Source organism: Mesocricetus auratus, unplaced genomic scaffold, assembly GCF_017639785.1.
Source record: "Mesocricetus auratus isolate SY011 unplaced genomic scaffold, BCM_Maur_2.0 Super-Scaffold_100018, whole genome shotgun sequence".
NCBI lineage: Eukaryota > Metazoa > Chordata > Mammalia > Rodentia > Cricetidae > Mesocricetus > Mesocricetus auratus.
In genome coordinates, this window is record NW_024429199.1 from 37605020 (window position 1) to 37618699 (window position 13680).

At 45.6% G+C, this 13680-nt stretch overlaps 1 protein-coding gene across 5 annotated transcripts in view; it reads left to right on the plus strand.

Annotated features, from left to right (window-relative positions):
- The window catches only part of Plekhg1 (pleckstrin homology and RhoGEF domain containing G1), a 195003-nt gene that overhangs the window by 158304 nt on the left and 23019 nt on the right, over positions 1-13680 (plus strand). For all 5 annotated transcript variants that reach the window (XM_040728108.1, XM_040728107.1, XM_040728106.1 and 2 more), the window contains 6 exons: positions 1404-1450; positions 4959-5109; positions 8634-8765; positions 10887-11069; positions 11165-11260; positions 11353-11439. In XM_040728108.1, the coding sequence (XP_040584042.1) occupies positions 1404-1450; positions 4959-5109; positions 8634-8765; positions 10887-11069; positions 11165-11260; positions 11353-11439 (696 nt within the window). The remainder of the gene's footprint in view (positions 1-1403; positions 1451-4958; positions 5110-8633; positions 8766-10886; positions 11070-11164; positions 11261-11352; positions 11440-13680) is intronic.

Below are 13680 nucleotides of genomic sequence, written 5' to 3' on the forward strand. Positions count from 1 at the left end.
CGAGGATGTAGGACATGTTTTTCAGCTTTGCCAATTTCATATAACAGAGAGCAGTGCAATGGTGCTTGCCCACCAGGATGCATGGGAACTGGGGTGATGGGTCCCCTTCTCCCTTCCTCCTTTCCGATCCTCCTCCTTTTCTTCCTCCTTTCCTCTTCTTCCTCTCCTTCCTTCCCTCCTCCTTCACCTCTTCTCCCCTCCCTTCCCCCTCCCTCCCTGACTCCCTCCATCCTTTCTTGGACCTCAAGCTGACCTCAAGCTAACAGCCCTCCTGGCCCCGCCCAGCAATGTCATGACTGACTTGACAATTGCCTTCTTTCCTCACCGTAGTCCAGAAGGAAGAAGCCAGTTTCAGATATCTTTGTAAAAATTCATGTCAGTCTTCATTGACCTAAGCATGCTCTCTCTTTCTCTTTTGATCCACTTTGTAATGTCTGACCAATTTCCTCATTAATAGGTGAAATAAGAAACAATACTTGCTTTATATTTCCATGGAGTTGTGACCCTACCTTTTTAAAGAACTGTCCAAATCACACAGTATCAATGTATTATTTCCTGTAATATGAATTCACAGTTGAAGAGACTAGGAGAGCCTTGGAAGTGGAAATTTTAGGTAGGGTGAGACAGGGGTCCAATTGCTAGTCAAACCTTCATTACTTTTGGGACATGGCTGCTGGGCTAGGTACACGCAGGTGGGTAGCCTTGGGCTCTGCTCTCAAGTGATGTTCAGTAGGAGAGAGGGGTCAGTGGGTATTATCTGTCAGGAGGACAAATGTGGGCCCAGCCCTGACTATGGCAAGCCACACAGATAAACAGAAAACGTAAGTATCATTTGGTCAGTGCTCCCAGACAGATGAACGCTGTGCCTGGTGGATGTTCACAATTAGAAGCAGCTGGCTCAACCCAAAAGCTCAAGGAAAGCTGCTTGGAAGAAATTCAGCCTGAACTCATTCTCAAGGCAGACCCAGGGGCTATGCAGTGAGAAAAGCAGCAATGACCCCAGGTAGAGAGAGCTACGCACGCAGGACTTGAGCGCATGACCCAGTTTCCTGATCTCCCACACACATACTCCGACGTATTTATTCTTACTGCTTTGTGTTAAATTTAACCTACTTATATTTCAGTAAGTGCCTTGGGCAAAAACCTTTATTATCATCTCTTCCTGTTTGTCTTCAGATTCATTGGGACACAGCAGGTATTCAGAGTGTTTACTGGACTTGAGTTCAAGTTATGGGGATTCTGGGTAAAGAGCTGTGGGCATAGAGGATGGCCACATGGGCTCAAGGCGTGGAGCAATGTGATTGGAACAGTAAAAGCTTGGTTTCTATTTCTTGTGTTGTTTTGGAATGGATGTTGTTGTCTGTGCTCTGGGGCTTATGCAAGTCTCTCTTGTTTCCTCACAGAGTGAAGAGTTCCACATTTATACCCAGTACTGCACCAACTACCCAAGGTATGGCTTGGAAAGGGGTAGAATTCTTCTCCCTTTCATGTTGTTTCGAGTCATTAGATGCAGCGTGTGTGCCTGGCACTGTGCTGAAGACCATGGGAAATGCAGGAATGCTGAGAACGGACTATGAGGATCTCAGATATTGTTTGATGCCTTTTGGACTGGGAGAATCCGTGGACCTGGAGAAGGGGAAAATTCATGAAAGGCATTGAGTAAGACCAGGAACATCACTGCATAGCTCCAAAGGAAAACTGACAAATCTGCGTTGTTGCATAGGGCTATCTACTTTTCTGTTAGCTTTTTTTTATGTGTGCCACGTTTTGAAGATCATTTGTGTAGCACAGCTGGGGAGAGAATGTGTTCTGGTTTTGCTTGGTAGGCTTTATGAGTTTTCCAAGTTTTATGTAAAGTTCAGAAAAGACAGGTCATGAGCACTCAGCCTGAGGAAGGGGTCCTCCAGCCTCCCAGCGCTGTTGGCTCAGTTTTGCTTGTATCTAAGACTGGTGGCGGGAGGGCATTCAAGGAGCAGCCTGGACAATATACTTATCACAAAGTAAGAGCCAAAAGCCAAGGCTACAACTCTAGGCATTCCTTTACTCTTCACAAGACATTTATTAGGCATTTGACTCCTGAGCAGTGTTGAAAGTTATAAAAACAAATGCTAAAGTAAACATGCACAGTGAGTGATTCAGAGATTCTAGGGGATTAAAGGAATGCAGGACATCCACCCCAGTGCCAGAAACCCAGTAGAGTCTCATCAAATGCAAATCCATCACCACCCCTTCCTTCTTCCCATTTTATGGATGACCCTGCTGAGGGACCCATGGCAAATTGACTCCGCAGGGTCCTGTAGCTGATGAACAGCCCAGTGCGGATGTCAACCGAACTGCTCCAGCCTCAGACCACCCATCATGATATTTTCATAACATTCTGGAGCCTTCTGTGAAGCAATGGTCAGCAGGCTCTTGCAGCCCAGCTGGAATGGGGACTGGGGTGACTTACACACCCTTGGTCAATCTCGGCAGAGGTGGTCCACAGGGATACAATATATAGTAGAATCCTTGCAGCTGCCAAGGGAAGGCAGGACAAACACCCCTAACCTGCAACCCAGGAGTTGCTAAAAGGCTAGTGTGTGCTAAGAAGCCTGAAGTTCGGAATTAGTATTAACAACTAGTTCCCTTGGTAAAGTTTTATTCTCCTGTAAACAGTGTTCAAGATGTGGTGTGACAGCATAGTTGTTCATTTGGGTGGAGAAGCCGTGCCTTTCCCAGGTTTCTCTTTAAGGCAAACACCCTGCGTGCATGTTCAAGCGTCTGCCGTATCCTTTTCTATAGACACACCGTAGTTTGCAGGGTTACACTGAAGCATGCTTTTACTGATACAGTGCAAACTAGAGGCTGCATCAACCAAATCGCAGGGTCCATAAGCCAAAACGCCATGCAGCAGGGGAACCATAGAGTCGGCCCACAGCCTCTCCACAGAAGCTCTTCACAATAAAAGAAAAGCTGTTCAAACTGACAGATCAGCTGGGTCTGGTGGTCAGAGTGGCTGGCCTGGGAGGGTCTGTCTGTGTGCATTTTACTAAGGACATAACCATCCAAAGACATAACCTCATTAGAGACACTTTTTCCAAGTCAAAACTTCAGAAGTTTTTCCTGACTTACTGATAAAGCATGATGACTTGCCATCACGGACTGCCCTGGGATCCCGGCAAAGTGAGCTTGTGTACAAGAAGGATTTTTAAGAGCCTGTCATTCATGCTGCACTGTTCTATGCTTAGTGTCGATCTGCAGGAACTAGGACCCAACATTCCTGCCTTCAAGCAGCTTATATGCTTTGGTGGGGCAGACCCCGATAGCATACACCAACAAAATAGTATAATAGAACAGATTGAATAATACCTAGATGGAAATCAATGGGCTCAGTAACACGCAGTGGAAGCTAAAGACACATAAAGTAACAAGAAATGGCCCCAGTGGTGATAGTTAAGGACAGTGTCCTGGAGATGGTGTATTTTCATCTTGAGTCTGCCTTTAAAGAAACCTGTGTTAACTGAGGGATGTTCTCAATAAAGAGGGCCTGTCCAGTTCTGGCCCAATGTGTGGCTTTCATAGCTACAAAGAAATATTTCTGTGCCTGTCTGTAGGCAGTCTGCTCTGAGACTTGAGATGCCCTTGTCCTTGTCTTAGCAAACCAAGAGTACCAAGATTTTTCTCCCCCTCTTCAGACCCAGGCTGGTGGTTGTAAATGTGATGAGCACACAGTGGCAAGTGACTTCTTCCTTCATGCCTGTCACACCCCGGTGACTTCACTGTGAAGAGGTCCCTCCCTCGTTCTCTGAGGGACAGGCACAAAGGAGGTCATGCCATTGTTCTCGGATGCCTGCCCTATTCCCGAGCTTTCTGGGAACCTAGAGTGTCATATGCACTGACTTGTAACAGATTCTGATCTTGAGCAAGAAATGGGGCCATCAGTCAGCCACCAGGCTACTGAGCAGCTGCTCCAAAACACTTCACAGAAATGCCCAGGTCACACAATGAAGAGTTTAAAACTCAGGACTCGAGGGAGAAATAAATCCCTTTAAACTGGTATTTTCTAAAGCAGATAGCACAAAGGGATTCTAACAGCTTAATTACAAGACTTTCCAAGGAGTCTTGTTTTGTTGTTTGGCTCCATCTGGTTGTCTCAATGAACCCAGAAAAAAAAAACATGGCAGAGGCTTGGGGAAGAAAAGAATAAAGTGATTCCTGCCTGCATCCAAGTTATACAGCATCAGGATTTTGATTTGCACACGTGTGATATCCGACCCTATTAACTAACTTGGTGTGGAAGGGATAATCACCTTTAAACTGTTGCTTTGAGAGGCCTTGGGGCTACATGACTTTGAGAACTACAGAAGGGACTCTACCCCCTTTTCTGGTAACCTGCAGTGGGACTATTGAGGAGAAGATTGACAGTCGAGGGGGCAGCCACTCAAGGGTCTCCCTGACAAAAGCCAACTCTTGGAAAGTGGTAATGTAGGCCCATTTCACAAGTCATCTGAGGTGGGTGACAAATGCTCTGATAGGAGACCAAGTCTGTGATTAAAAAAAAAAAAGAGGAATTGTTTTGTGTTAAACCAGGGATGCTGTGCCTTGTAACCTGGCCTGTGGCAACTGAATCCAGATGCGCACCATGAGCACTGTACAAAGACATCTGGATAGGGCACGTGTAAAGGCTAAAATCCAATGTATGTGTCTCTTGTCAAGCTACAGTGTCCTGGTGTGGGGCTGTGTGTCCTCGAAGCCCAAGCCCATGGTTCTCTGCCGCTGAATTCAGTTCCCTTTTCTAATCCAACCCATCCAAAGGGACACTTTTTCTGACTTGCCCCAAGGCATTCTAGCCAAGAGCTAGCTCTGTGGCTACCCTGCCCATTGTAGGCTATTTCCACCAAGACTGACCAGCGTTTAAACCTCTAACACCCATGTAAAACACAGCATCGTCATGATGAAAAGCATGTGTTCTCTTGCAGGTCTGTGGCCGTGCTAACCGAGTGCATGAGGAGCAAGATACTAGCCAAGTTCTTCCGGGAGCGCCAGGAAACTCTGAAACACTCACTGCCCCTAGGGTCCTATCTCTTAAAACCAGTTCAGCGGATTCTCAAATATCATCTCCTTCTCCATGTAAGTCTCAGTCTGTGCTAGAACTCTTGCCAAGGGATGGAGGCTTGGGGTGTATATATTAAATTGGGGCGGGGGAGGAGGGCCAATGCCAGAAAATGTTGCATTCATATGGAAACATTCTCTAATCTCACGCTTTACAACTGCTTTGAGGAATTAGAGATACTTTTATGCTAGGGCTAAAGGCCCATCCACAACAGCCAAGCCGAAAGAGTAATTTGAACTTGGATAGTGACGGAGCTGAGGAATGCCTGGTGCTGGACAGGGTCAGTTTCAGGCAGAGAGCGAGCCTCTAAATGAAAAGCAGATTCCTTTTCCTGTTTTGCTTCATTTCCATGAGACCCAATTCAGTAGGCAGCTGGAAGGGAAAACTGCTTGTCATAGATTGACCCTCGTATGAAAGAAAAGGGAAAGTGCTCAAAAGGGGGAGGGCAGATGAGCAGGGCCATGAAGGATCTGTGAATGGAGCTTAGCCTCACTTCCGGCTGTCAGCCTTCTCTAGTGGGTTCCACTGCTTGTGTAATAGTCAAGAAGGCTTTAGCAATAAGATGGCTGTAGATGTCAGATTCACCTCTCATATCCTCTAATGAAGTTTGGAAAGATGGAGAAAGTTCTGTTGAAGACCATGTACATTCTACAAGTAGCATCCACTTAGCTTTGCAGTGGGAGGAGACCAGAAAAGTGGGCTTGAGGAACAGAGCCCTGAGGAGAGCCAGTCTGCCTCCAGATCCTATAAGATGCCACATTCGCTGTGGCCAATAGCCATTTGATTAAAATGAGATACTGTTTGCTATTCTACGCACTAGATTAAGAATCTTTTCCTAGAGGGATCTTAGAGGTAGAGGCAGGAAGATGGAGACCTTGGTGTCATCCCCGGGTAGACAAAGGGTTTGGGCCCTGCCTGTGCTCCATAAGACTCTCCTTCAACCAACCATCAATCAACAAACAAACAAATAAAAATTTTAAGTAAAGGAATTCTAATCCAGAGCTCTGTTTTATCAGCGTGCCTAGTATCTCTCCCACCCAACTACTAACCAAGCCCAACCCTGTCTCGCTTCCAAGATCAGACAAGATCAGGCATGTTCAGGGTGGCGTGACTGTTGACCATGTGTGGTGTCTGTTTTGAAATGATTCTCGGTGTCTAACTGGGGCAATCATTTCTGGTTTGCTGAATTCACATGTGTAAAATTTTACCAAAACCGTCTTCGTCTGCTTGCTTAAATAGTTCTCTGTCATTTTATGAAAACACACTGGAAATAGATCCTTAATTTTTAAGTTAATCCTAATGACCTTCTAGATTTAGTTTGCTAAATCAGGGTCTAGACAATTCTTGAAAAAACAAATGACACCTTCCCCAGAATGCATCTCTGCTACACTCTGTTAATATGACATAGAAGACGTTAGTCTGCTAGAGAATCAGGTGGCCATAAATCAAGAGAAAGCCAAGATCTCAGCTCCCCTGAGTAATCAAGATCCTTACAAAAGCTTAACTGATATTTATAAATAACTATGTATGAAGGAATAAAGTAAGAATGGTAACTGAATTAATCCCAAATTATCTTCTTGTTGCCTTTGAGCTGTTTTTGCTTTTACACATGTAACTTAGAATATCCCCCAGAGCTCACATCAATTAGAAGTGGAACCACACATTTGCATCCTTATAAGAACATCCCCTGAACTTCTCTGTCCATTTATTGATAGACAGAGTTGACTCTTTAACTAAAAGAAGGGATTCATCTTGACCTTGGTTTTACAGAACATTTTCCTAAGGTGTTTTAACAGATGAGCCTGGGAATTTGGAAAGAAAACACAGATTCTTCCCCACAGTCAAGCTAGATGAAAAAAAACCTTGAATATTTAATTTTTAACAGTGTTACTATAAAGTAATGGAATTAAGATGATGGGTAACAGATGTCACAAAGCATCTAGTGACCAACTGCTTACTACTGTAGATCCTGCACCCTTTGGTATCTCCAGAGGATTGATTCCAAGTCCCTCTAAACACCAAATCCTATAGATGCCAAATCCCTTATGCAAAATAGCATAGAACGCTACAATGAAATATACTACTCTGTATGTTCTGGTTTTAAAAATAACAAACTCAGAATCATTTGCAAATTGCTCACATAAATTCCCCCATATACTAGATTTTAGATACTTACAATATCTAACATAATGTAAGCACTGAATGTGTAAGTATTATGTTTAGGGAATAGATCTGCAGTGTACTAACTATAGATACAGCTATCCTTGGGTAGATAAACCTTTTCTCAGTTTACCACCAGCTAAACCCATGGATGTGAAAGCCGTATTTATGAAAGCTCGCTGTATTTATGTAAGATTACCGTTTTTAGGATGATGTTGTTTCCAATTAATAAGCATTTGATGAGGCTGGAGATGTAGCTCAGTGGTAAAACACTTGTCTGGCCCTAAGTTTGGTCCTCAGAACGAAAAACAGGAGAAAAAACATTTTCTGATACTATCTACCTGTTAGGCACACTGGAGATGATAAGGGAGCAAAAGACTGGCCGTCTCTCTGTTTGGACTCTTCAGGGCTCCAAGAGACTTAGGAGTGATAGAGAATTATAATGGGTTGTGGTGCCTCTCTCCTCCTTGGGATGGTGAAACTCTATGGTAAGATCAATGGTAATGCAAACTGCCCTGACCGTCAGAGAATCAGCTCTCGAACCTTGAACGCTGTGAGCCTGTCAACACTCTGAATGACGGCCATTTGGGCTTTAAATGTGACTACATGAAAACCTCCTTGCTAAAAGCTCTCTCTCTCTCTCTCTCTCTCTCTCTTTCTCTCTCTCTCTCTCTCTCTCTGGTGCCGAATGACCTAGGACCTGTACACACTGAACATATGCTCTGAAACTGAGTTTTACATGGGGTGCCCATTATATATTTTTATATAATATACAAAACATATTTTAATATATAATTTCATATATATTTTTTTAAGATTTTGCCTTTGAGATTGAGAGCTATATTACTATATGCTCTCTTATTCTGGACACCACTGCAACTACAGTATCTCTGTGTGGCTTGCTGCAGGGTTTGTACCCTTTAGATTGTACCCTATATATTGTAATATTCATTATTCCTGCCCATTTGGTGGGGTTTTTTGTGGTAGGTATTTATGGTAAAATTATCTCTTACTTAAGGAGCGATGCTAAGCCGGGCGATGGTGACACACACCTTTAGTTCCAGCACTCAGGAGGCAGAGGCAGGTGGATCTCTGTGAGGTTGAGATCAGCCTGGTCTACCAAGCGAGTTCCAAAGCAACACAGAGAAACCCTGTCTCGAAAACAAAAACAAAAACAAAAACAAAAACAAAAAAAACAAAGGAATGATGCTAATACACAAATGAATTATATGTGTATATATACATACATATGTTCATATGTGTATATACATATGTGATATATATTTTTCATATATATATGAATGAAACTGAATCTAGAGAAGCCATTTACTTCATTGACTACATGGAAAAAAGTCTAATACAGATTTCTTTTTTTTTTAAGGAAATAGAGAATCATCTTGACAAGGACACAGAAGGCTACGATGTTGTGCTTGACGCTATAGACACGATGCAGCGCGTGGCCTGGCACATCAATGACATGAAACGGAAGCACGAGCACGCCGTCCGCTTGCAGGTGAGACAGGTGACAGATCCCAGGAAGTGCTCTGACAACCGGCTGCATAAGTGGTGCCCTCATTTACAGTCCTCACCTTAGCTCCCCCAGGAGGCAGCTTAGGGCATGGATTACACTGACCATTGACTAGACAAGCTACATGAGACAAAAGTTATCGCTTTAAACTAATAATTTTCTTACCGCTCCTTTGATGACTGATTAAATATGAGCCTCCCAAGGCTGTGTCTGTTATCATTACAAGTCAGTTACAAGTCTTGCTGAAAGCAAGTTTCCATAGAACCATCCAAGGGCGTTTAGAGCCCCTGCTCCTCTCTCACTCGTTTATGTAAAACCATGACATACGGTGTTAGGGTGGCCACGGGCCAGGTGACTCAGTGGGCAGACTGGGGACTGGAGCAGCTCCTTGGCATCTCATTTAAGACACGGAGACCAAGCCCATTATTTGAGTCTCTTCAACTTTAAAACGGGCCAGGTGACAGGTTTGACAAGGTCCATCCAGCACCAGTATTATGAGCCCTAAAATCTCAGGAACCTCTTCTACCCTCCTAAGAAAATAAGCCACTTACTCACAAGGAGCTGGGGAGAGGGCTCAGTGGCTAAGAGCGTTTGCTGCTCTTGCAGGGATCCAGGTTCAATTCCCAGCACCCACACAAATGGAGGCTAGCAACTGTCCATAATTCCAGTTCCGGGGGATCTGACACCATCTTATGACTCCATGAGCACCAGGCTCACGTGATGTACATGCAGACATAGATGCAGGCAAAACACTTATACATAGAGAATAAAAATAAACCTAAAAAAAAAATTGTCTCAGCTGCTAGTTCTAAACTTGGGACCCTACCAGGGAAATGGAAGGATGCGGAGTGAACCCAAAAGCTATCTCAAGGCAACAGAGTAAGTGTTCTTCTCCTCGGAAGTCAGAAAAAAACAAAAAACAAAAAACAAAAAACAAGGCTAGATTCACCTGTAGGCCACCAGGGCTTGGTGTGATGTCACTATCAAATGTCAGAGGAGAGGATGCCGGGCATTGGTGGCACATGCCTTTAATCCCAGCACTCAGGAGGCAAAGGCAGGTAGATCTCTGAGTTCCAGGACAGCCTCCAAAACAATACAGAGATACCCTGTCTCGAAAAAACAAAAAAGTCAGAGGATGAGGATGACAATGTCCTATCCTCCCAGACTATGTTTATTTTTTCCAACAGTAACAAAAAGTTTAATCATTCAAGTGGGTTTTTTTTTTTTACAAACAAAATATCAGACATCGTTTACAGAGTCAAAGTGACTAAATGGCTAATTTTTCATACTGTGTCATTCCAAAGATTCCACTAAATCGGACGCTGGCTCAAACTTTACTCCATTTCTACCATTTCTGCTTGTAGCCAATGACAGTCATTTTGTTTATTTGGTTGGATGTTTGGGAGTGAGATGAACCTTGCACAGACTACTCAAATGCTCTGCTACTGAGCAGCACATCTGGCTTCCCAGTGAAGATCGTCACCACTTGTGACTTTTCTTAATTCAGCAGTACCTGGGAATCTTTACAGTTTTCAAAGTAATGAAATCAGCTTCCTTAAAGTTTTAATGTGCAATGAATCCTAAAGAAATGTCAATCGTATCACTCATATTTTCTAAGTTCCACTGAAGCACTAAAACACAGTGGCCAAGGCATGTCCATTTCCCCCTTCTAGGTAAATGAACTTCTAGTTGGTTTTATCCAAGCTTTAGTTTTGTGTTAATGGTGTAGCGTATGGCCTCACTTTCTAGAACATTCCCAAGTTGAACACTGGAGGTTTTAATTCACAGAGAAGAAATGAGGAAGGTTAGAGGAGGGTGTCATGTACGACACCACCACTGCTGACCACCCTGTGACATGTTTGAAAGGTATAGGTGCTGACGGCGCCGGCCATAACCCTGGGTCATTAAGGAACGACGGTTTGCCCGGTATTGGCAACCCAGCAACTAGCAATTTGATTCATTTTGGGTAACCCTTGACTATGGCCCTGCCCCATAAATATTGACTTACGTCAGTCGCTGTCCTTGAGGTTCAGTGACGGGCCACTGAGTCTGAGATGCCTTGCGGTTTGCTGGGTGTTTAACTTGGGGGGATTTCCCATTTCTCAGGAGATCCAGAGCTTGCTAACTAACTGGAAGGGACCAGACCTCACCAGCTATGGGGAGCTGGTGCTTGAGGGAACCTTCCGCATCCAGAGGGCCAAGAATGAGAGGACACTATTCCTGCTGGACAAGCTGCTTCTCATCACAAAGAAGAGAGACGACACGTTTACCTACAAAGCTCACATCCTGGTGGGTCCTCGTGGGGTGGCATGAAACGCCCGGGGTGGGGGGGGGGATGGCTTGTCATGTCCCATTGCGCCTCACCCACTGTCTCTCTGCCGCAGTGTGGCAACCTCATGCTTGTGGAGGTTATACCGAAGGAGCCTCTCAGCTTCAGTGTCTTCCATTACAAGAACCCCAAGCTACAGCACACAGTTCAGGTAACAGGCGGCCTTCCCTAGGCCCCGCATGGAAGAGGTGCACAGAGCCCAGCCACCATCTCATGTCTCCATATTTAAATCCTCTCCTGTAGGCCAAATCCCAGCAAGACAAACGCCTCTGGGTGCTGCACCTGAAGAGACTAATTCTGGAGAACCATGCAGCAAAGATCCCAGCTAAGGTAAGAGAGAGAGTCCAGTCAGCACACGGCAATGCTGGCTGAAAGGGCCCAGGCCCTTGCAAGGAGTCTGACTGGAAGCAAGGCCAAGCTTCAAAATAGAGCCCGTAATTCCAGCAATCGGGAGTCTGAGGCAGGAGGATGACCAAGCAAAACCCTGTCCACAAAGGCATTTCAGAGGTTGAATGTTGAATATCTATATATGTCAATGGTATCCAGTACAGTTTTACATGTCTTAGGTTATGGAGGCAATGTTGCTAATTACTCTTTTTTTTGTTTTTTGTTTTTTTGTTTTTTTTTTTTTAACCCCTTCAGGATAAAGGGGATGGGGGTGATAAGCAAAACACTATAAAAAAAAAACTTGTAGAGAACTAACAGAAAATACCAAAACCCCTCTGAGGAGGCCTGGGAGCCTCAGGAGGCTGTGTTAGGTCCTGTGGAAACAGCAGGAAACCAAGCCCAGTTTGGCGGGAAAGGAATTTACTAGGAGAGAGAGCAAGCTGTCCGCCTAACCCAGACCTGTGTGCTGGACTGGACGTGAAGAAACAATTGTGCTGAAAGCCAGGTGTCCTGAGGCAGAGGGACTAAGTGTTCAGCTCTAGCCGGCGGGGGAGGAAGGAAAATACCTCCTGCCTTCCTGGAGGATGAGGAATGTTCTTAGGAAGTTGGGGAGGGGGAGGGGACCCAGCCTGAGACAACAAAGCAAACACAAATTGGAGTGACACCCTGCTCACCAAACACAGCTGCCGTTGGGACCGGAGGGCCGGGAGTTAGGGCAGAGGTGAGGGCGGGGAAGTGGAAGGGGGCCAAGCGGCCCGTGGAACCCAACACGGGGAGCAGACGCAAGACAGGCCGCCCAGGCAAAGGGAACAGATGTCACCCTGTGAGACTGCGCTTGAGTCAGAGGTTGCAGGAAGGACTTGGGGTCGGGAGTTAACCAGACCGGCTCACAGAGGATGCCCAACCGGTTAGACGGGAGCAGAGGAGCATCTGGCAGGGTGAATGGAGGTGGAAATTCAGGTTTGGGCAGCCCAGGATTAAGAGGAGCAGTGATTGAAGCCCTATAGTTTGGCAGGATGGGCCATAAGAATGTCTAAGGGAAAGAGGGACTCCTGGGAATCCCAGCAAGTCATGTGCTAGGGGAGGGGTACTTGGAAGACAGCCAGAGAGAGAGAGAGAGAGAGAGAGAGAGAGAGAGAGAGAGAGAGAGAGAGAGAGAGAGAGAGAGAGAGAGAGAGAGAAAGGAGAGAGGACTGGAGGAGGGCACCCGATGAAGCCTCGTTGAGGAGTCTAAACAAACAGAATATGGACCAGAGAGTGTTTACAGCGGGTTGAAAAGAAATGAGAAAAAGGCTGGATGGAGACTTTTTAATTTTCCCACAAAGTTCAAAAAGGTGTAGTTTGGAGGGCAGCTCAGTCAAAACAAGGCTTGCTACCTGGGTGGCGAACAAGGCGTGGGTTAGTGAGCTGTCCGGGAAGACTAGGAGCAGGAGGCCAGAGGCAGCAAGGATGAGGAAGGGCCCTTGATGGGGAGAGCCGTAAGCACAGAGGTGGTACCCGCAGGTAGCCTTGGAAAGAGCTGAAAACATGTTCCCTGCGCTAGAATGAAGAGGCGTGGCAGGGGAACAGAGGGGAGTTAGGAAAACATGAAGGCCTGGGTATGCTGGTGTGGGCATGAAGTCATCCCCTGGGGTGGAGAGCAGACAGGGTAGGTGCGAGAAAGTGGAGAGGGTCAGACTCCTCGCTCACGAGACGGTCTGGTTACTCAAGGTGACTCAGCTCCCACCAGCAACCCACCCGAGGCTGCCACGTGAATCGCTGTGATGGTGTCAGGTCATGACAAATTGCTTAGCCACATGGAAACTGCTAGGAGAAACTGTGGCACTCACGAGTTCCCCTCCGGGGGTGGCAGTTAGGGAGTGAAAGGTTCCTACAACAAGATAAGGGGCACATGTTCATGAGCCCGTAGCTGTAGTGACTATGGTTCCCGGCTGAGTGAAGAAGTGGTCTGTAACACGGAATCTGTAGTTGAAGATAATAGCCTACTTGGAAGGCTGGGCAATTCTGGTGTGTTCTGTTTCTAGGGTGGACTTAATGCCATGTTACTGTTGTGGAGCAGAGGAAATGGGTTATTAGAAATAAAGTAGCAAAAACCTAAAATGGAGGGGTGAGTAGCCATCTCTGAGGATGGTGGGGTGTATATGATGGGTGGGGCCAAGAGAAGAGAAATAGAACAGAAAATGG